Raw genomic sequence first — 23500 nt, forward strand, 5'->3', positions numbered from 1 at the left:
AGACGCATGCCTCATGCCCCCACCCTTTAAAAAAATGATTCTTTGTTAACGATTGCCGATGCTTGTGGCTTTAAGCCTTAAGTAACATGCTGAATAAAAATAACAGTGGAAACATAAATATGGAATCACTTCACAGCTCCAGTACAGGATACAGCAGGATTACACAATGTGAAGACCACACTCGTGAGCACTGTGTGACTGCACAACTACATATATCACAAGTACGCCAAGTCAAGTTGTCCAGTTAGCTTCTTGCATGTCATTGCTGTGGGGGAAAACCTTGCATCTTCATCTTTGCCATGTTTTCACTTTTTGATGTAATTCATATTTGGCAGTTCATACATTGTGTCTAAACTTCACAAAGGGACCAAAACAAATGCTCCAAAATCACCTGGAACAAAAGCTTTAACACTTTTTTTTAACACTGACATGAAGCTTTGAAGATACAAGATTTTTGTGTGACAGCAGCAATATATTTGTGCAAATATTACAAAGGATTTGAGGAACAGTGGGGTAAACATGAACTTCCTGCATCTAAAGTTCATTTCATATTTAGTTTGCATAATTAAAGACAAGACCTGGATAACAATACTCCATCCTACTGCCATTAACCATCACATACTGATGTCAGTATTGTTTGTCAAACCCAAAAGAAAACTATTGCTACATACAGCTCTTCAGGGGTGGAAAATTAAGCATTGTTAGGTACTGTACTTGTGCTTTTCTACCAATCCATTTCCAAGAAGTTGGTCCATTATTTTTGAACTACTGGAATAATCAGCTTGACCAGTGTTGGGGTTTAAATGTAAGTAATATCTTATTGGTTTGCAGTAAATTTGAAACTTTTTTAAATTAAATCAGTTAGCAGCTTCTAACCAACTTAGTGACCGTAAAAAAATATCTTGTATTTCATCTAACTACACAGTCCTCCTTACAGGCTTCACTAAACTATCTGTCCAGGCAAATAACAAACCAGTGTCTTAAAGAAACATTCCTTTATAAAGTGTTCTGAACTTACTTTTGAAAATTTGTAATTTCAAATCAGACATAAAATGATAACACGCTCTTTAAGTGCTAAATACAGACCAGCTAAGCATGTGTAAGTGTAAGTTACACTTTTGTAAGACCAGGCTACCCATGGTAGGATAGTAACTAGCTAGCTAAGCAGGCTACTCCAAAGAGCTATGGCTAACATTTTACCCCACACTCATTTTGACTTTAAACCGAGAAAATAACCAGTTCAGTGTAAATTAAGTTACAGCCGGAGAACCTGGTTTAGCTAGCTTGCTGTCTCTCTGCTAACATTCATATGGCTAAATGTGTGATATTAATATGACTAGCCCTAGCTAGCTACCTAGCACAGTAACATACATCTTAAATTAAAATGGCGATATCTACTAATTTTGTGAATCAATTCACGGTGAAGTATGACTCTTGGGGAAACTATGGAAGGTTTAACCTTTATGATGTATAATTTGTTTCTTTTTGAAGAAGTGCATATGGGAACGCAGCAGTGAGGCAGTGTTGCAAGTAGCCAAAACAGTCAAACTCTACTTCCATACCACACAGCCTTGTTTGGTAGACAATGGTCTCAAAGTTCCTAGAGCCTAAAGATGTCTCATTTTTATTAAAATTTGTTTCTTACTTGCATTTAACCAGTTTTCAATTTCACCTGAAATGCCTGGCAGTAACAGCCTTTTTTCTGATTCTGATGTTGTGTGAAAGTGATTAAAAGTCACAGCAAAGTGAATATTTACATTAAATACACTGTTGTGTAAAATAATGGTAATACAATTAATGTAACTGTTAGGCTAAGTCTTCATGTAAACAGTTTTAATAATAGTTGGCTGTGTGTTTCTTATACAATTATAATTATAATCGTAATAATTACATTATTACGGTTGATTAAATTAAATGCTGGAAATCAATTTTTGCCTAAATAAGGTAATAAGCTATTAATCTATTTTCAAAACAATCAATGCAGCCTGACTTGAACTCAGCTATGCCCACACACTACGTCTAGGTTTTCTAGGTCTTTTAGTGCTCTAAAAACTTGACAAAACTGTTAAATGTTTAAAATTGCCAATTTGTTCAACTATGCTGTAAAGTTTTGGTTATTTGATTGTAGTCTATGATAAATCAAACATGTGACCTAAACAACACTGACAAGTGTTGTCCCATCTGAAAGGCTGATAGACATGTATGGGCATGTACATATTTATGGGTCAGTTTTGGGATTGCTACGTGTTGACCTTCAATGGAAGTTCGCATTATTAGCCTCAATGTTTCAGTTTAAAATTAAATAAACAAAATTTATACGTATAAATTAAAACATCTTGACTGCAAATTAGATTTTTTTTTTTTTCAAATTTAAGTCGAACAGTTTACCTACAGTTTTTCACCCCTGAAGAAAAAAAAACAGCTAAACAAACAAACAAAAGCAAACTGGTGCAAATCTACGCACCTATCATGAAAGTGCTAATGGAGATCAAATATGACCAAATACCTTGAAAACAATAATACTTTTATGACCTGGATTTATGACCTTTTATGACCATTAAGTTAAACCTTCCAGTATATTGTATCAAATGTAGGGTAGGTCACATTTTGTCCCTGAATGTTCAAAACCAACGGGCAAGTCACAAACAAACACTATACAGACAAGGTCTGGAGGTCTGAAGGTGAAGTATTTTGAGGATGTAAGGAACTTTACTTCTTGGGTAAGAAATACTTAGTTTTTCAGTCATGAACCATGAATAATGTATAGTAAAGTGTGAGCTACATTTTCCAGGCATGCACTGATATTTGCATAATGAAGGCTGGCCTTGGCTCAGTCGGGCCAGGCCGATATAGATCCCAGATGTGGCCTCAAAGGCCGGAGAAGAAGAAGTTGATCCCAGAACTCATTCCATGTACAAGACAAAAAGTATTTGTTGTAAAATTATTGCTGTTCAAATAAAGCTCCCAAGTGTGTGTGTCTGTGTTTGTTTGTCCTTGGCCGCTTTGGCACGCATTGATTGGCTGAGACAGCAGACGTTGATGGCTGTGGTCCATTGAATGTCCACATTGTCTCAATGTCCCTGTCTCAATAGAGAAGGACTTTATGGTCCAGTCCATACGTAGTTGGATTTGGATCCATGCACCAGTGGAGCAGGTTGTGTTTAGCTCTTTTTGGCTGGATCGAAGTCTATATTCGCCCATTTCTTCATTACTATTTGCGTCATCACTGAAAGTCATTTCCTTCCAATTGAAGCTCTGTGTGAAAACATCTGACCTGCAGGTGTTCTGCTGAACTGAAAGAAAAAAATGCAAAAATTCAAAGGAGAACACACAAACCTGCAAGATGCAGAAGGAAAGTTTGAGTTTGGTGCCCCCTATATACAAGTTTTTTCAGAAGAGTTTCCTGCTCTTGCAGATTGTGCTGCACAGGCAGGAGATCAGTGCAGAGATGTGAACTTTGGGTCTCGACTTTTTGAGTCTTTCCTGCTTCTCGAGCCGTGATTGTGCCTTGGCCCCTGGGGTGCTGGAGAGCTGGAAGCATGGGTGGGGTTGTGGGCTTGTGCGGTAGTTCGTTTGCTCTTGCTCCTGTGATGAGAGTGATGCCTGTGGGACGATGTAGCTGCTGGTCGCTCCCTAGACGCCTTTGGCTGCCCTGGAGCAGGACGAGGCGAAGGTGAGGGAGCAGGGGAAGGGGCAGGAGCAGGAGAAGAAGAAGCAGCAGCGATGTTAGGCAGAGCGTCCAGTGCTGGTGGTGGCGGCACAGCCTGGCCCTTGGCTTGTGGGCAGGGGCTAGAGAGGAAAGGCGACCGAGTGGCCGTCTCCAGCAGGCCTTTAGTACCCTGGGCGCACTAGAAGAAAGTGAAGAATAGAAGAAGAGAAAGGAAGAGACATGGCAACAAAAAAAAAGAAAAAGAAAATAAAAGGATACAGTAGATATAAATAGAGAGGCAAATGTGGATAGGAAGGTCAAGAGGAGACAGAAAAACAGAAAAGCATATAAAAAAAGGACATTTTAAAGAAGACTTTAAAAAAAAAAAAAAAAAAAAAAGGTAAAAAAAAGGTCAAGGTAGCCAGTGACAGGAAGTAGCACAAGCTGCAAGCAGATTAAATATGCAGGGTGCAAGTGGCATGCAGCAGCAGCAGCATCAACAGCTCTAGGGAGAGTAGTCATGCAGGTGATGATGATAATGGTGATGATCTCACAATGTGGAGGATAAGGGTCAAGATCCTTTTTGCACTACAAGGCATGAATCACCATCAGTAAGTTTCCACTACAGCATGACATCAGCATTTTCAGTCTCACGATCACATAGAAGCTACCTTTTTTTTTTTAAGAATACCACACAACAGAAGATAAACAAATAATATAATAATTCTTAACTTTTGATTAATTAATGTAGACCAATATAAGCAATTGAAATATAAAAAAAAAAGTATGCTAACACAACACATCATACTCAAATTCATACAGCAAAACAGAAAACATTTTAATAAAAAAGGACTCAAAAGGCACAGAGGTGTATAAAAAAATGCTTTTTTAATATGGTCATTGGATCGTTGTGGCAGAGCAGGGTCAAATTTCCCAAAAGCTAACTTAACATTGCCTTTTTTATTAACCAACTTTAAGGTAAAGCAGAATGTAAGTTTTAAGTGGAATAAGTTACAGATAGGTCAGAATACTTTTTAAATGTACAATCAAAATTTTATGGGTTACAAAGACTGACAGGAACATTATTATGTTCTTTTGTGCAAGGTTACTAAGTACTTAGCAATGTAAACCTTATGGGAAACCCACTCCAGAATAGGAAGGGAGTACCACCACTGACCGTTGAAACCACTGAAACTTTTTTCCACATAAAAAATATCTCAGCATCGGTAAAATCTGATGATATGACATGCAGTTTTTCCATACAGAACCTTAAAAAAAACACTAAAACAAAAAATCTTTAAATTATTCATTAGTTGTTTGCTGCTTAATTTATTAATAGAAAAGAATAATAATTTAAAAAAAGATATCAGTAAAAAAAAAAAAAAAGATATATTTTCATGGCTTAAAATGTTGCCACCCAAACATTACAATGACCCATCAACAGTAATGCATTAAAAAGACAACAGAAAATCAAAACACAAAAATAGGAAATCACAAAAAATAAGCAATCCAGTTGTTTGTCACCACCAGGCCAGTGTGACCAAACAACATGTGATATACAATATTACAACAGAATTCAGTTAATGTGCGCTTCTGTGTGTGTGTATATGCCTCAGCCAATCATAAAACACGAAGCAGAAATATCAGTTTTTCTGCAAATCATTTTAAAGGCCTGTTAACACTGAACGGACAAGCAAAGGAGCACTTTTACTCCAGCTAATTCTCAGCAAATATTAGAGTGGTATGTGTTTGTCTGATCAATGTGCTTTGGCCTTTATAGTCAGGTCCATATACAGCTTTGGTAAAAATTAAGAGACCACTTCAGTTTCTGAATTAGTTTCTTTGATTTTGCTATTTATAGGTATAGGTTTGAGTAAAATGAACATTGTGGTTTTATTCTATGAACTACAGACAACATTTCCTCTAAATTCCAAATAAAAATATTATCATTAAGCATTTATTTGCAGAAAATGAGCTGAAACAGCTAATAAGATGCTGAGCTTTCAGACCTCAAATAATGTAAAGAAAACAAGTTTATATTCATAAAGTTTTAATAGTTCAAAATCAATATTTGGTAAAATAACCCTGGTTCTTAATCACAGTTTCATGCATCTTGGCATGTTCTCCTCCACCAGTCTTACACACTGCTTTTGGATAACTTAATGCCACTCCTGGTGCAAGAATTCAAGCAGTTCAGCTTGGTTTGATGGCTTGTGATCATCTTCCTCTTGATTATATTTCAGAGGTTTTCAATTTGGTAAAATCAAAGAAACTAATTTTTAAGAGGTCTCTTTTTTTCCAGAGCTGTATATTTAAACAGTGACAATGTTCACATTTTTGCTTCTGTAGGCCACCACAATGGACTTAAAATAAAAGAATCCGGACAAAACAAAAACATCAGCAGACTGTCTAGCTCTAAGGAGGCGGCCAAATCAACAATTTGGTACATTGTTATAAAGAGGGAACGCACTGATAAGCTCACCAAGACCTAATTATAACCACAAGAGAAGAGAAAATGACAATGAGTGAGAGATGGAACTAAGATCAATATGTACCAGATTGATTTAAAATTTAGAATACAGAGTAACAAATGAATTATGATACATATACGCGACAAGTCCATCCCCTCCCATCACCAATAAGCCCAACTCAGACTTGGTCAAATGCTGGAAACTTGTAGTACGATGTTGAATAATGACTGCTGTATTGCTTATTCTCAAGTCCACTGTGGTGGTGTACAAAAGCATAACTGCTGAAAAAAATGTGCCATTGTCGAAATACTTATGAACTTAAATGTACACTTCTTTCATTCACATACACACTAACCTGTAAACTGTTCCCAGTGTTCTTAGCCTAGTGACAGTGATTAAGGAGTTTCTAATGATGTGATGTGATGAAATAAGGCCCATCAGTGTGAAACTCAGCACTGTGGTTTTGGCACAGCAGCTGGCTCTGTGCAGCCTGCCAGCATGCAAGCCCAGCCCAACCCAACCCAACCCAACCCAACCCAACCCAACCCAACCAGCAGGGCAAAGCTAATGCCCAAGTCTTACCGACCTCCCGTCCAGAACTGCACACATCCAACTGACTCATCATCAACTGGCACAGGACAGTGCAAATTCCAGGCAATCATCCCCCTACACATACACACACAGCCACTATTACCGAGGAAGGCTAATGGACACGTGAAGACTAATGCAGAGACATGCAAATGTACAGTATATATGTATCCAAACCTAATTACTCAGATAGAAGTATATATTTTAGGTATTGTAGAAGTTGAAGTATCAACTGAAGCTCTTTACTCAAATAAAAGTATAAAAAGCACTTAAAACTACTTAAGTATAAAAGTAAAAGTAATGTAAGGGTCGGAAAAACGTCTCACACTCCGCGTTTATGCGCTTTTATTTTTATTTTTTAGACCTTTCGGTACTCGCTAGTACTGAGACATTTCCATCGGTGGCTTTTTGGTATCGAATTTCGATATCCAGCGGATAGGTGAGGAGTAGTAGTAAAAAAGTGGTCTGAAAAATAATGACTTCAGTAAAGCATCGATAACCAAAATTTCTAGAATTAAGTATTTGTACTTAGTTACTTAACACCTTAATACTTTACTACAATAGTGACATTTTAATCAAATAACGTGACTATTCATCCGGTAACTGGTAAAGCTATATTTATAAATGTCCATAGAAAAGCACTGCTAGTAAAACAAGATGCTCTAAAGCTGCCACAGCTATAGAAATACCCTCAATAAACCAAAAATAAAGAAATAAAATGAAATAAGTAAATAACATTAAATAAAAAAAGAATGGAATAAAACTTTACGGGTCAGTCTAGCCATGGAATAAATTTCCTTCCTTCTATTCAAATTGCAGTGTAGTCCAAGACTATGCTTAATCCCTTAATAATGATCTACGTGGGGAATACATTTATTAGGAAAACTCATATGACTTCTCAGCACTCTATCAAAAAGGACATTTGATAGAGGCTTAATCAAAAAGACTTCCTGTTATTAGAGCAACTGCTTGTAGCATCATAATTCTGAATCGGATTCAGATGGGGTTCAAATGTATATTTTAATACAAAACAATGAATGATTTTCAGTACAATGCTGGTGGGAACAATCCGGGTCATGGTTATTTGCTACCCAGACTAATTTAAGTTTAAGTTTGAGTTTAATGCTTTTAAGAGAAAAGTATTCTAATGGACAAATCTAAATGTACCAATTCCACAGTGTATTTCAAACAAAGTTTATTTACCATTAAAAATATATATTTAATAATTCAACAAACAAAAAAAGCCACAAAACATTAAAAGTACAAAATGTTCTCTTTATATGCACAATCATTACAAATCATTGCAAAAAAATTAAAAAAAAAACACCATTCATTCTCTCTGAGAGTAGCAAACACACACATACACACACAAGCATACAAACATATACACAAGGCACCAGTGTGGACTCCATTAAGCCCTTCAGAAGCAATTGATTTTACTTGGCTTAAAAGACAAAAATGTAAAAGCAAGTCATTTCTAACCAGGCCAAGCTGGCAAATTTTTTGTCTAACTTCTAAACGCTGCTCTGTGTTATAGTAGGAACACACGTATACAAGCCAAAACATTAAAAGACCACATAAAGTGAACAGTGCATGTCAGTTAAGATGTTAGAAACAGAACACTCACTTCTTGTAGTAAAAACATGCTGGATGTAGGAAAAATGTTCTGCATAAACTTCTGAACAAATGAGACATGGCCTAAATCATCATCATCATAGTCATAATCATTATGAGCAGATAACTAGGACGAAACTCCGAATCTCCAAAAACGGCAAGGCAACTACCAAACAAGGCAAATACAAAAGTACAAGAAGTACAATTAACTGGCAGCAGGTGTTAAATGCCAAACTCCCACTAGAGTTTAAGGGGATGACTATCCCCTCTTGGCAGAATAAACAGAAAGACTTCTGAGACTTGAGACCAGTTATAGTGCCCATGCTAGGGGTTGCATGGTCTGATGACAACTGTACTCCTTCACCTCTTCACTTCAGTTTAACATACTGGTTCCAAATCTGCTTCATAAGTAATACATAGGAATACCATCAGTATACTAGACTTTCTAAAATCAGACAGCATATCAGATATAGGGTCTCAATGTTTTGGCTCATATGAGTGTGAATATACCAGTTTATAGCCAAAAGCAGTCCCTGAGCTGACAAACGTGTAAACAAATGTGCTTCCGTACTCAACAGTAATCAAGACTACAACTTTAGCTGCTCACCAGTTCAGTGCACATGACGCTGTAAAAAGTGAGGTTTCATATCCTCTTTGCGTTCGGAAAAAAAGGTAATACTAAAAAACAACAGTACTGACGTGTAAGTGCATTTCCTGCAGTAGGGTCACCTGACTTCTAGTCAAGCTATCTCTTCAGAAACAAGACCCTACTGTTAGTTCCTCTGCCTGAAAAAGAAAGGAAGTGTTCATGACCCACCCAACCCAAAATATCTGCCATTACTGAAAATCACGGAGCGCGTTTCATAATACTCAGAGAGAAGCTGCATCACTACTTCTCTAAAGCTTGGTTACTCATTCACTTTCTGTAGTAATAATAGTGTCATTCCTGTCAGATGAGGATTACATGTGTTCTTGTGTCTTCAAAGATGGCTCCTGTCACTTCCAGTCTACTCTTCACACCCACATTACAAGCTGATAATAGAAGAGTGCATTAGTTTAAATCTGGGTGTGTCCAGTTTACCAGAAATGATGAAACACTGGTCGAGTCAAAATCTTTTAGACATTGCTCACAACTTCTTCTCTCAATGGTCAGATGCTTTATAAAAAAAAAATAATAATAATAATAGAAAAAAAGGCACACATACTCTAGCTCTCTAGATTAAAAAGCTGATTAAACAGGTAGAATTCTTTCTTACCTGACAAGACTGAATCCATTATTAAGACATGGGGTAACCGTAAGTATTAGAAAATGAATCATGCACGCAGCTAGTTTGGGTTGTCCAGTGAGCTTAGATCAACACTGTTTCTACAAACACAGCCCTCATTAAAACAGCCTACACCGTAAAAATGTACCATCAACATGAGAGGTGCCTGCTTCCCATACCAAAAGACAACATCCAAAGCAAACAGTATGCCCCCATAAGTCATCCAGAACAGGCAGAAGGGCTCAATCTGGAGCAGGCATGGAATCGGTCAGGCAGTAGAGTGGCTCTGGATGGTAAGGATGGGTGGTTAATAAAGGGGTAGGGGGGTATGAGGAGGGGCGACAGAGGCTCGGTCTGATATGGGGACGAGTCCTACCATGTTGATGTCGTTTTTAGCAGCAGGAAGCTCAATTTCTGTGGGGCCAATCTCTGCAGCCTCCTCCGAGGGCACGTAGCCTCTTCTGTCAATTAAACTGGAACAAAAAAGAAAGAAAAGAAAGGAAAAAATTAGAATTTAACTCATAAACTCCATGGAGGAGAGTGCTAGCTTTAGTATTGTCAATACTGCATATGTACAGGACATACATAGGATTGAAATTACATTACTTCCTTTTCCAAAGTTACAGCAAAATAAAATGACAAATATGAAAGAATGAGAGACACTAAATGAGCAATACAACAAGGTTACAGATATAGACATACCTGTGACAAGACACACAAGACAATAGTGAACTAGTAAAAAGAGAAAATAGTACCAGTATAAACAGAACCCATATAAACAGTAGTGCAAATATAGAAGTATAAAAGCTTAAGGCTTGTAAAGTGAACGAGTGCATACAGTTCTTTAAATGTCACATTTGTAGGTAGAATTAAAAAGTGGGGACAACCAAATACATACCATGTAGGTGCTCTTTGTGGATTTACAAGTACTTGGGCATCTCAATTATTTTAATAGTCTTTTCTGAACAACTGTTGGTTGTTTTTCTAGTTGGTATACTAATCTTAGCCCAGCAGTTACAATAAAACGTGCCAAAATCCCATCAACACCACTGATACTCATGCTTCCATGATGGAGCGCGAGTGTCAACTCTATGCTGAGAATAGATCACCACCCAAATGATATATCTGGTTAACAATGGTCCCTCTAATGATGTATAGGTTAAAGGGACATTAAAACACAGAGCAGCAACTGTAAACCTACACAAACTAACTCACCAGAATGCATGAGACAGAACCTAGTGTATTCAATGTCACACTATTGTGTCTTTAAAATTTGCCATGTCCCAAGATAAAGAGAAGATAAAGAACTCTGCGCTGGCCTGAGAGAGGTGTGCGTGTGGGTCTTCCCGCAATGAATGAATTGCAGGGACAATTCTGGATAGACTCTATCAGTCAAATGTATTAGCACAGTGCACATCATTGCCTTCTAGGATGTATTCTTGATTCGTTACACCTCACAAATCACACAGGTGTTGGATATCCCAAGCCGTCACCTGACGCAACAGCTCATGATAAAGTTACATACTGCTATCCCATAACGAGTTTTCTGTCAGTCTGTATAGCAGGTTGCACTTACTGTATATAATGGGTGTTGACTAAACTGTAAACTCTTGAAAGCATAAGCTTGTAGCAAGACAAGAACAGACAGCACTTGCATAATTCTTGCCTTGCAGGCATACTGACCTAGGAGGCATTGGTCCACAGAGCACTGAGCAGCAGTTTTTGAATATGCTGTTATAACTGTAAGGGTTTCCTGTTTCCTCATTCCCACTCTTCCCTGACCAGGAACCTTTAATCTGAAAGTGAAAAAAGAGAAGAACAACAAGAAAAAGAAGAGAGAGTGAGAGAGAGAGAAAATGAAAATGAAGTTCATGAAATATACATGCTCCTAATGGGGAAAAATGTTTTTTTTGGGGAAAAAAAAACAAACAAAGCAAATTAACATAATTCACATCTATAAACATAAGAATAAACCCCCAACATAGATGAATGATGGGGCATTTTTAAATAACTACAACCATATTTTTTTTTACTTTTCAAAAACTTAAAATAAATGCCAAATCAATTTAAATCTCTAATATAATTTTATCAAATAAAATTTTAATGAGATCTTAGGTTCACAATGTGCCTAAAATCTCCTGTTGCAAACAAAAAAAAAATCATGTCAGATATTATAATCACTGTTTCTAAGAAAAAAAGTTTCTAAGGTCAATGTAAAAAAGATTTTATCAAAAAGTATTTTGGAGCATTTCTTTGGTCAATTTATTATTACACTGCAACATAGTTTAAAGCTTCCATGTAATGAAAAAAGTAAAAAAAAAAATGGAAATAAAATGGAGATACAAGGTTTTTGCAGGACAGCAACCAAACACACAACAGCTTGCTTTGATTTTATGTTTGTTCCATTTTTATTAATTAATATACACTAAAAGTAGTCTAAATGACGTCTTATGTAAGGTTTGTAACACATTGCGGTTTACTGGGACACCAGTATTAAAAAAAAAAAAAAAAAAAAAAAAATCATGAACATCTTATCAGTACAACCAAAACATTTGTTTAATATCATGAAACAAAAACCAACACACTAATAAAGTCAGTCACTCAGATATTAAATATGTTATGAGCACTTACATCTTCATTTGTAGTGAGATTAGCAGCAACCAGGTAGGTATGGAAGCCTGAGAGGCCTAAAATAGACCAGACTGAAAAGAAGCAGACTACTAGCTCTAATGCAGTGGAAAGGAGTAAAGGACAATACACATGCACTTTCACACACAAGAATAAATGCACTTGTTCGTATAAAATAAAATACACAATTGAGTCATAGCTAAAAGGATATCTCGCAGGGCTTTCCTGAAGTGCGAACACCAACCCCTTTCCTCCTTGTGACCCTGTATAAGTGAACAAACCAAACAAAGTCATTAACAAAAGATTCATTTATTTTGTAAAATAAGTAATCTAACAGTAACAGTAACAGTGGGCCAGTTTATAAGGTAAATATACTGGTCAATAAGAATTTAAGTTTTAGTCCAAGAGATGTTTACCTTAAATTAACTTTTTACCTGCTGAAATATTCCAAATGCTATCAGACCCATAGATTCTTAATTCTCATAAACTGACAGTTTTGTCTTCACACTCAAATACCTTCTAGTAATATCACACAGACTCCTAGTTTAGGTCAGATCTGTTTACTGTAGCACATGGAAAAAAGCTATTTGTACACTGCCACGCACCGTAATTACACTGAGTGCGTTTCTACGGAGATCCACATAAACACAACAGCGAGTGGAAATGGAGAAGCTACTGAACGCGATGTCACGTAACTAAGAAAGCCAAAAAAACTCACTGGTCCTCCTGTTTTTCAAATGCAGTCTATCAAGGAATAGAAATGTGAAATATATAATTTTTTTTTTTTACAGTCGAAACTGATCCAGTCCAGAAATGGCTTTAGACAACTAGCATCCCTGGTTTCTTAAAAAAAAAAAGCCTTACTATGCAGCAGAATGACATCCCTTTTTTTACTCAGGTATGTCCGAATTTTGATTGTTACTGCTATAAATATTTTGTAGGAATCTTATAAAAAATTACTTTACTGAATCACACTTACTCAGAGCCAGGTGCGTGGTCACACAGCCGAAGATAAACGCAGTGAGGAAGGATAGAGATACAATGAACATGTAAAAGAAGCGATAGTTGCGTTTCCCCACGCAGTTCCCCACCCAAGGGCAGTGGTGATCAAACCGCTCTGCAGAAAAAGATAAAATAAAAAATACATGATGATCAACTCAGCTCTCTTGGTGCACATTACTACATTAAGATACTTCCAGTTACCCAAGAGTAGTATCCAAATAGTGCATATGGTGCACATAAGGAAACACAACCTAGCACTTAACAGAACTTTCAGGAACCATTAATTACAATTCCACATCCAAAAGAATTAGGACTTTTTATGAAGCTACAAAGCTAATGTAGCTTTAAAATAAGGTCTCCTCAGATCAAAGCATGCATGACTAATTAATCAAATAATTGCTCTAAACAGCACTTAAGTTTCTACAAGGAACCTGACACAGCATACCGAAATACTGTACTGTTATCTGCAAACAAAGGCTTTACTCAAACAGTTTTAGCTATGCTGCTAACTTCTGCTTTTTCTTTTTACAGATAACACAGTCATACACTGTAAGAAACCAGCTACCAATGAAAAAAGGCTATTGCCTAGGAATTCTGCATTTCCAGAGGCCTCTATATCATTGCTCATCATCAAAGACAACATTAAATCTGATTATTTACTTATATAGTGCATTAATTGGTTGTCTCTGGCCATAAAACCATCTAATATCACTATGGAGCCGCAACAATGGGGGTGCCATATTGTATCATACGGAATAATATTGCATATAATATTTTTGAATTTCGTCATCAAACTTTTTTTTGCTGTTTGTAGCGAAAAGAAAATTTACACTAAATTTCACATTAAATATTTACTGGAAAATTTATATTTGGAGTGCATTATTAGCATCATGACATGTTGGATTATTGACTTCTGTTACAATCTGGTAAAACTGAAAATTAAGGGTGTGCCATATCATATGATAAGCAATAATATAGTCAAGTATACTGCAATATATACTTTGTTATAGTAGTGTATTGCAGAAATTCCCTGAAACATTGTGATATTATTATAGGGCCACATCGCCCATCCCTAGCCTCAACTCTTAATGCAATCTTTAGTTTGAAACATCACCACCATCAATCACCATGTGATTGGTTTTAAGGAAACAGTAGATAATGGGAGGGAACTTATATTCTGGAATTCAGGTAGCTTCTCCTTGTGGTAGAGAGCTAGTCCCCCTCTCTGATAAACTGAGGTAAATGGAGGAAAAAGGGGAAGTGGAAGGTTGCAAAGACTAGATATGAACATGCAAACAAGGTAGAGATTGTATTTATAAGATGTTAGTTATTATTTTCATAACACCACTTAAAAAAAATCTTTAAAATTATATGATAGAAAAAAACACTTTTAATTCCACCATCACAAAATATATGTATGAGTTTGAAACAAAATGTAAAGAACCTTCACTGGATATAAAGTTTCTGCATATTCATACATCTCTTTTAACCAAATGTGGATCTTTTATGACACTACCCAGTGTAGAAATGTATTTTTTAAAGTGTATATCTACAGACTTTACTGTTAATTTTATGCTGTTATCTAAAAAGCAAAAACATTCATGAGATGCTGCGGTTAGCTACATTAGTCTGATAATTCTTGTGCAGAACCAAAATGTGGCTAATGAAGAAAAAAATATATATAAAGCACACCAGATTATAAGGTGCATTATGTGACACTAGTAAGGAACATGGTTGTCGCCATGTTTTCCTTCTAATTTAGCAGGTCTCACTGCTGGGTGGTGGTGACTAAGACTAAGCTGACTAACAAAACTGTCAAAGAAAATCTTTTAAAGTCAAACGAGCACTGTATGTTAGTCTACACAGATTTTTCTCCTAAAAACTGTTAATTTGGGTGCACTTTTGTTTATTTACGGTGAGCTTAGATTTTCAGATTTCCACTAAGGGGGTGCAGCAGCATTAGCATAAGCGGCTAAGCCGACAGTGATACACAGAGTAACCCTGAGTGTTCCAGTAAATCAGGGCGATATTTAGCTAGTGGTTTGTCCCACGTAGCTTGATTCAACACTGTAAAGGCTACAGTCCGATATACTCGCCTCAGAATGGCGAAAGAGCTAGCGCTTAGCACGGTTAGTGGCTAATGCTGCTCCAGCAATGTTATAGGGGGTTAGCAGCAGGCTGCAAGCCAATAATACTCACCTCTGAACTGCAGAGCTAGCGCTTAGGGCAGTTAGCCACTAATGCAAACACTGCTCCAGCCTTGGTGCTGGAGAAACTTCACTGAAACTCCTGTATAACACTGTACTTCAGCAGAGTGTCTTTACTGCTCCTTACAACCTGACTGGTGGAATTCATACATAAGGAGCACCAGATTGAAAGGCACACTGTCGATGTTTGGGAAAATTAAAGGATTTTAAGTGCGCCTTATAGTGCAAAAAAATACAGAATATATGTTTTATTGTCCCTTGTATAATTTCTTTTTTTTTTAAATTTTAACTACACATAACAGCACAAATTTCTCCAATCCCACCCCAGTCAAAGACCCTGGCAACAAATAGGTAAACAAAATACATCTGCAACCATCTTAAAATACCTGCAGCCAAGATGGCACACCAGGGGTTCTCTAGCAAGCATGAACAGAAGCAAGCAAGTAAATGTCACCTTCTCTGGCAAATGGCATCATCATCCCCTACTGCTTTTTTAATACTCACCCACACAGTTGTCACACAGGCTGCAGTGGGAGGTGCGCGGCGGCCGGAAGATCTTGCAGGTGAAGCAGTACTTTAGTTTAACCACCTGCTGGTTGATGACCACCTCCTTGGTGCGGGGAGGGGGCCGGTAGGAGGAGGAAGAGGAGCCGGTGGGGTTGTCTGTGGAACAGAAAAACAGGGCACAAATGTGAGAAAAACAGTTCTTCGAGAAAAAAAAAAAAGAAAAACGTGAAAGCAAGCTGTGAGACACCACATACTCTGTCCACAAGCTCTGCTTTCTGTTCCTTATTTTATTACAGTAATCAGACAAAATCAATGTTCAATGTTGTACACCACTTTTATGATTACATATGACAAATAAAAAAAAAGTTGTTGATTACTTGAGTAAAACAATAGAAAAACAAATTTGTTTAAATCCTTTAAAGCATTTTAACTCCAAACTGCTGAGTTACAGTTTATCACAAAAAACTTACGCCTTATTCTGACTCTTCCTAAAAGAGTGTGGGGAGAGGATGCACAGTTTTTTTTTTTTTTATTGTAGTTCTGAGAAAAATGTATCACATGGTACAAATGTGACAATTAAATTAGGTTGGAAAATGCTGGGTTATGCCTGTAACTGAGTCTCCTTCTGGATCTGCAATACAATCAATAAATATGTGGCAACGTGTAACACGCTGTAAAGAATTCTCCTTGGACCAGGCTCTATAGTTCTTGCTGGCAGGAATGCTGTCCAACTGACTAAGTGTGTTAAGGACAACCCATGAGCTAAGTGAATATCCTGGTGCATTCTGGCCTGCATGTGCTCACCTCCTATGAATCATCCTCAAGCTTGTGAAAAGCATTATCTAAAATAAGAGCACAAAACTCTGACTATTTCACACCTAGAGATAGCTAGTGATTCACAAACACAGAAGTAAAACTAGCTATAGCTGTCAAATCTCAAAAGGTTTAATCTCAGACTACAAAAAAAGTCCACTGCAAGGCTTTAAAGTCTGCATCAAAACAGCTGGCACAACTTGAAGTAGAAAGAGACATGCAAGTTCCCTAAATGCTTCCAGACAGCTGGTCTACTTTATACAATTCAGGACATCCTACCATACTCTGTGGTGAGTAAAATCATGCTGAGCAGACCCCGGTGACCTCATTGTAAAACAACATGGCATGAGGTAAGATGTAAGTGATATTAGGGTGCAGGGGTATTAATGAGGGTTTCAGCCACAAACACTGCTAAACTGGCCAGTGTTTCAACAAAAACAGTGACTGCAGTTCCGGTCAGTGTAACGTTTAGCAGTTTAATTTTCTGACCCTATCAAGCTCAATTCAGAAATAGAAAACCGGGTATAGAACTTATTCATATTTATTTTCATTCAGTAGAGTGAAGAAGAAATATGTTTTCATGCACTTTTTCAATTATATAGTTTTTAAATTTCAGGCTTTGGCAAACAGAATTTCAAGAAAAATGAAAAGGTGAATCTTCTCTTGATTTTTTAGATTTGTACTTTTTTGTATCTTGTAACACAAATCTGATGGTACAATCCTTGCAAAATGCAAAAATGGAAACTGACCAGTTTTCTATGTTTAGGTTTAGGTTTTTATAGATCTGTGGATAAGACTTTAGTAAACAGCAGGGATCTCCAGAAACTGGCAATAAATATGGCTGTTTTGTAGGGCTGGATAATACATTTAATATCCATATATATTGCAATAGAAAAGGTTTAAATGACAATTTATTTATACACGTTTTTGATATCTCAGTATATATTATTTGCATTGGAGTAGGCAATGTGGTCCTAAAATATGAAAATATTTTAGAGTACCTTTTTGCAATATGATATGAAAAACTCCTTTTTTTATTCATTTCGAGAATATACTACTGCAGCAAGTTTTATTTAATGTAATTTGAAGTAGAACAGGTTAGAAACAGAAATTTGCTATTTTGTCTATTGTATTATAACCAGAATTTTGTATAAATAAAAATACAAATATAATACAATTAATAAAGCAAAATAAAATAGTATCCATTACTAATATCATTATATACATACACACACACACACACACTCTGCCTGACTGACATTAATAACATAACATAACATAAATTACATAAATTGGAAGTATATTTTAGTATAAATGTTGGCTATATCATTCAGCCCTAGATGCTAATATTCAGTTGACACATGATAAATGAATAATTAAAATTACTAAAAAACTATTTTTTCCCAGGCTATGAAGTAGTTTGGTATGCAAGTTCTCTGTGGATCTACCTCATAAAGCAAAGTATCTTATTTGGCTGTTACTCATGGCGTAATTGAAGATTAGTTGACGTGTTTGACTGAACATGCTGCATGTGCATTAAAGTGATAGAGCTGCTCCTCATGTGACTATGGAGGTCACTGCAGGACATGATCATACTGCATCAGAAAGAACATAAAAAGAAATACAGAGAACTTAGTAACTGAGCAAAGGCATGCACAGCGATAGATGAATTGGCTCCATTCATAGGATATAAAGGTTCATTTTGCTTTCACTACCTTGTGAAAGAAAAGTTCATTCTCAGTTCAGAGACTCCAGAGAATCTATGCCAGGGACATAGATCCTCTCCTGGCAGCTCCTGCTGGCACATCACCTTACCCAGAATTTTTGGATTTTTCCCATTTTTCTCCTGCCACTAACTCTTTAGTAACAACACTCTTTGCAAAGTTGTCTCCATGCACCTGCTGTGCACAAAAATAACAAGAAAGAATGCAAAAGTCAAGCTAACACACTCACCAATCTGCTTCTCAATATCAGCTGCTTCTTCTGGCGTCGCCCTGGGAAGAATTCCCGGGTCAGTAAAGCTGGTTTGAAGAAGCGAGATGAACACAAGCACAAACAGGACGCCTCCAATCACAGGGATGCAGCCGGTCAGGTGTTTCACCAGGAAAGGACAGCTAGGAAAACAGGTCAGAGAAATGAGGGCAGTGATTGATTTCTGGGAAAGTGAAGCAACAGACTGAACATTAGCCAATCCATCCTGCAGTTCAACCTTTCTAGGTTTAATTCTAGTTTTAACACCACTCTGTGGACCACTAGTAAAAGGCCACTGCACTCTTTCACTGAAAAGTTATGAAACACTCATCCCTAGATAATGGATGATTTCCAGAGGGAATGCATTTAAAATGTAAAAGCAGCGATAATTAACCAACACATCATTAATTACATCTGTACATTAGTTACAGCTGCTTGTGTGATGTCCTGGGGATGCATTGAATACAACAGTCTGTCATACCAGAAGTGACAGAGGAGACACTAACAGCTCTGCAATACGTGCAGGACATCATGCAGCCATAAGCGTTGCCTCTTACGACAGGGCTTCCAGCTGCCATTTTCCAGCAGGATAATGTTCACCCACACACTTTGTCAGCAGATTTATCGCCAATTCAGCATTCATGGGGACCAACTAGGAGACCATCTTCAACAATCCACGAGTACATGGTCTACCAGAACAGCTTCCTCCCACTTTTATTTTGTATTTACGTATTAGAGCTTCCTTTCAGTTTTCCCAAATAAACATTTATTCTAATATTTACTCTAATATAGTAAATCACTTACACACATCATTACATTCACACATATGAAATGTTTCTGCTTAGTGCATTACTATTTTGTACAATATGGGTATAAAGTCTAATGTTTTTAGAAAGCCCAATGTAGATAGGTAAATGCTGAGAGGGGCTGCACCTAATGATATTTTTAGATTAGTCAATTAGTCAGAAATTATTTGTGCCATGACCTTCACCTCTGCTTCTTGTGGGTACAGCACCTGTTCCTTACTTTGTATATGGTTTCAAAACATTTAGAAAACAGTGAATCACGAGACTTACACAGAAGACATTTAAATGTGGAATGCTATGATATTAGGTGAGTAAATATGTAATCTGCTGTGTCTGTCACTTTTGTTACAGGGTGTAACCTGAGTCCATTATACCTCTCCCTCATTGTGTTTCAACAAATGTTTATAATCAATACTGTCAATTTTACCAACTAATTGTTGCAGCCCCTGTGGTGAGAGCATTGTAAAGCAAAATCCCTGAAGACCACAGCTGGTCAGTTACTCTGTATAAAGGAAAAGTCCCATCAAACAATATTTGTGACTGAATTCAACATATTGGTACATTTTCCCATTTAAATTTTAACTTTTAAATTTTAAATACATTTTCTCCACAGTTGCTAAGTTACTTTATGTAAACACAGGATTTTAACACTTAACCACTCTAAATAACTTTGGCTATTGGTGACTGAATTACACAGACATTTTTCCAACAGTTGCTGTATTGTAAACTCTGCATAAACTCAAATTTCTCACAAAACCACTCTGACCTTTTTTTTTTTAGATATTAGTGACTGAATTATACCGACATTGCTTTACTCTTTATGATATACAGCTCTGGAAAAAATTAAGTGACCACTTAGAAATGATGAGGAAGATGGATTTGCACCATGAATGGAATAAAGTTATTCAAAAGCAGTGTGTGAGCCTTTTTTTTTCTTTTGAATTTGGAAGAAAAACTGATTCAGAGCTGTATATTTAGCTAGTTAGCTAGCGTTAGCTAGTTTGGACAGATAGCCAAGCTAGCTAAACTCACAGTACTTTCCTTTTCTCAGCTGGGTAAGAGCTAGTGGAACAATGTTTCCAAGCTTAGCTAACTTGTGGTCTGGTTTGATACCAGGTAGTTAATTTAGCTTGGTTAGCTAGCTGATAGTTAGGCTAGTTAAGGTAAATTAAGTGGTTAGCCTGGGTTTTATGATGTTTTTATTGGTGTTTGGCTTGTGTTTCCACAGCCAGCACTTACTCAAATATAAAGAACAGTCCGCTGGTGACCAGAATGAGCCCGACGGTCAGAGGAAGGACGCCGCTTTGCCGAGCCACGATGATCCTCCCGTCACAGTAGAAGCGGTTCTTACCGGGGAACACTTCCCATTTCCTCTTCAACCGCTTGGGCTTCTTCTTCTCCGGGCAGGGTCGGGCAGAGGGAGTCGGGGCAGGAGTCGGAGCCGGGGTGGGTGTTGGTGTAGTGAGAGCTTGAGGATCTATTTGTTGATATTCGCAGTTTTTCATGGTTCGGCAGCCTTCCCGAGAGGGCAGGACGATATATCCAGTGTCCTCCACCGAACAATCAGAGAGGCTAAGCTGCGGGTTTCTGCCGCTCCAGACCCGCTTCTTTATTCACCCGCTCCTCTCCTTCCACAAGCTGCTGCTGCTGCTGCTGCTGCTGTAGAATCGGCAGCGGCGGCTGAGAGATCGGTGCGATGTGACCGGAACTATTTCTCATAGCCGAGCCTCTTCAGCGGAGCTACGTCTCGGAAACGTCACACTTTAATAATGGCTGTGAGACAGGAGAGCAGAGCGGGGTAGCGCTATCAGTCCTCCTCCTCCTCATTCATCTCCTCCTCCTCCACCTCCTCTACCATCACCCGCCCACCGCCGCGCGCTGCCCGCCCTGCCCGAACATGCCAGAGTAGCCAGATTTACCAGACAGCCTGCCAGCCGGTGACGCAGTACCCTTTGTGAGCTCCCTGTGCCAGCCACACTAACACCCAGCCACCCAGACCTGAGTTGCCAGGTTCGCTGTTTTTCCGCCAAATTGGGCTTGTTTGAAAATCCAGTCGCGGGTGAAAATTCAGAAAAAATTTGACTACTTTTTAAAAATACCGCGGCCGCCAAAAACAAAAAAGTCACACAAAAAAATAATAATCAAATTAACCAGAAATTACCAGGTGACGAAAAATAGAATTGACTCAACTGAGTAAGTAAAAGTCAGTTCTTTTGCTAATTATGTTACTATTATATGTTCTTGACTGTAATATAAAAATGTTATAAAATAACCCAGGAAACACTAATGTTACAATATTATTGATGATTTTTAGCGATATTGACAATAAATCCCTTATAAACAAAATACTAAGTTTTACACCAATAGTTGTTTTGCCATTTGCTTCAAAGGTGAGACGGACATATATGTTAAGAAAAAGTTAAGTTTTTAAAGGGCGGGTTTTAGACTGACTTTGGGCTGAATATTTTTGTTGGATCTGGCAACCCTGACCCAGACACTCAAACAGCAGAAGCATGCTAGGCTAGCTAACTCACTGTACATCCAGCTAGGCTAGCTAGCTCATACTGCAGCATTTATCTAACTAGCTACCATTGTAAGAGTTTATTATCATTATCTGCACAAAACGACACCCATACATGTCACAAACAATAGCCAGCTAACGAACTAGGTTCACTAAAACACATATAGCCATCCATCCTGCATCATCGCAGGTACTGCAGTCTGAACCCACACTGCTGAACGAGACCCCGCAGGAGCCCCCGGCCGACCCTCTCCCCTCATGTCCCTGCTGATCTTCTTGTGTGTGTAAAACCCCTTGATCTTCAGGAGAGATTCATTCCTCCACACTGATGTTTACGCCTCGCTCTTCCTGATGGTGAGCTGTAGCGTGGTCAGAGGATGACGCAGAGACGGCGGAGGAGGAGGTCCAGCCCCCCCAACCGCGTTCAGACCACCTGACTCCAGAGGCTTCTCTCTGCTGATGCACATCCAGCTCCCAGTGAGAGAGAGCTGATCTGAGATCATACTGCTGCTAGATTCTCACTGATAACTACTGAGTCTTGTGAGGCGGTTTATGAACACAGCTATGGTGACGCGCTTTTAATACAAGTTTTATTTATTTAGTTAGTTTTTTTGTAGATGGTGAGAATATTTAATTGAACAACCAGGGCGAATGGTAATTCATAGATCAGTGAAGATCAGTAAATACAGAAAAAGTATGTAACTTAAGTATCAATATACATTTATGTAGTATATGTTATTATTAGGATTTGTATTATTAATACAATTATTATTAGTGGAAGCAGTAGTAGCAAAAATAAATAATAGTAAATAATAATCAAGTAATAGCTTAAGTGCAATCAAATTATATATATATATATATATATATATATATATAGAAAGGGGATCACTTTCTACGCAGTTAAAGTGGATTCTGCTACCAGGCAGTTGCTACAGTCCCCTCTATAGGTTTTGGAACAGTGAGGTCAATCTCTTTATTTTTGCTGTAGACTGAAAAAAACATTTGAAATTTGAGATTAAAATCAGCTTTTATTTCCAGGTATTGACATCTGGATCTGATACACAGGTCAGAAGATAGCACCTTCTGTCTGAACCCACTTATTTGTTTTATGAGCAAAAGTATTGGAATGTGTGACTGTCAGATGTGTTTTATGGCCCAGGTGTGTCTTGTTACATTGATTATTCAAACAGTAAGTAGTGCTGAATGTCTACACTCAATTTCCGATATGAGTTTTGCCTGTGCAGACTGTGCATTTATAGTTACAGGAGTAACCAGCATTAAATTCAGAAAGCTGCCCATGGGTGAAAAACAAGCAACTGTGAAGCTGAGATAAGATGAAAAATCAGTCAGAGCCATCTTTCAAATATTATTCGTAGCCAGTACAACCGTATGGAATTTCATGAAGAAGAAGGACGTCACTGGTGTAACAACTTAGTAACAGATGTCAACCAGGTAGAT

At 37.6% G+C, this 23500-nt stretch overlaps 1 protein-coding gene across 2 annotated transcripts; it reads right to left on the minus strand.

Annotated features, from left to right (window-relative positions):
* Nucleotides 1-1832: 1832 nt before the first annotated feature.
* On the minus strand, nt 1833-22461 carry zdhhc18b (zinc finger DHHC-type palmitoyltransferase 18b). Of its 2 annotated transcripts, XM_022682964.2 has the most exons (9): nt 20761-22459; nt 18698-18858; nt 15929-16087; nt 13195-13332; nt 12427-12478; nt 12219-12321; nt 11271-11383; nt 9964-10060; nt 1834-3848 (listed from the first exon to the last, which is right to left on the minus strand). In XM_022682964.2, exons 1-9 carry the CDS (start codon nt 21024-21026, stop codon nt 3438-3440), a joined length of 1500 nt encoding a protein of 499 aa, XP_022538685.1. In that variant the 5' UTR covers nt 21027-22459; the 3' UTR covers nt 1834-3437. The 2 variants fall into 2 exon arrangements, with proteins under 2 accessions (XP_022538684.2, XP_022538685.1); XM_022682963.2 differs by having other exon boundaries at nt 1833-3848; nt 12219-12478; nt 20761-22461.
* Between the last annotated feature and the right edge of the window lie 1039 nt (nt 22462-23500).

The sequence above is a fragment of the Astyanax mexicanus genome, chromosome 3 (genome assembly GCF_023375975.1).
Source record: "Astyanax mexicanus isolate ESR-SI-001 chromosome 3, AstMex3_surface, whole genome shotgun sequence".
NCBI classification, from domain to species: Eukaryota; Metazoa; Chordata; class Actinopteri; order Characiformes; family Acestrorhamphidae; genus Astyanax; species Astyanax mexicanus.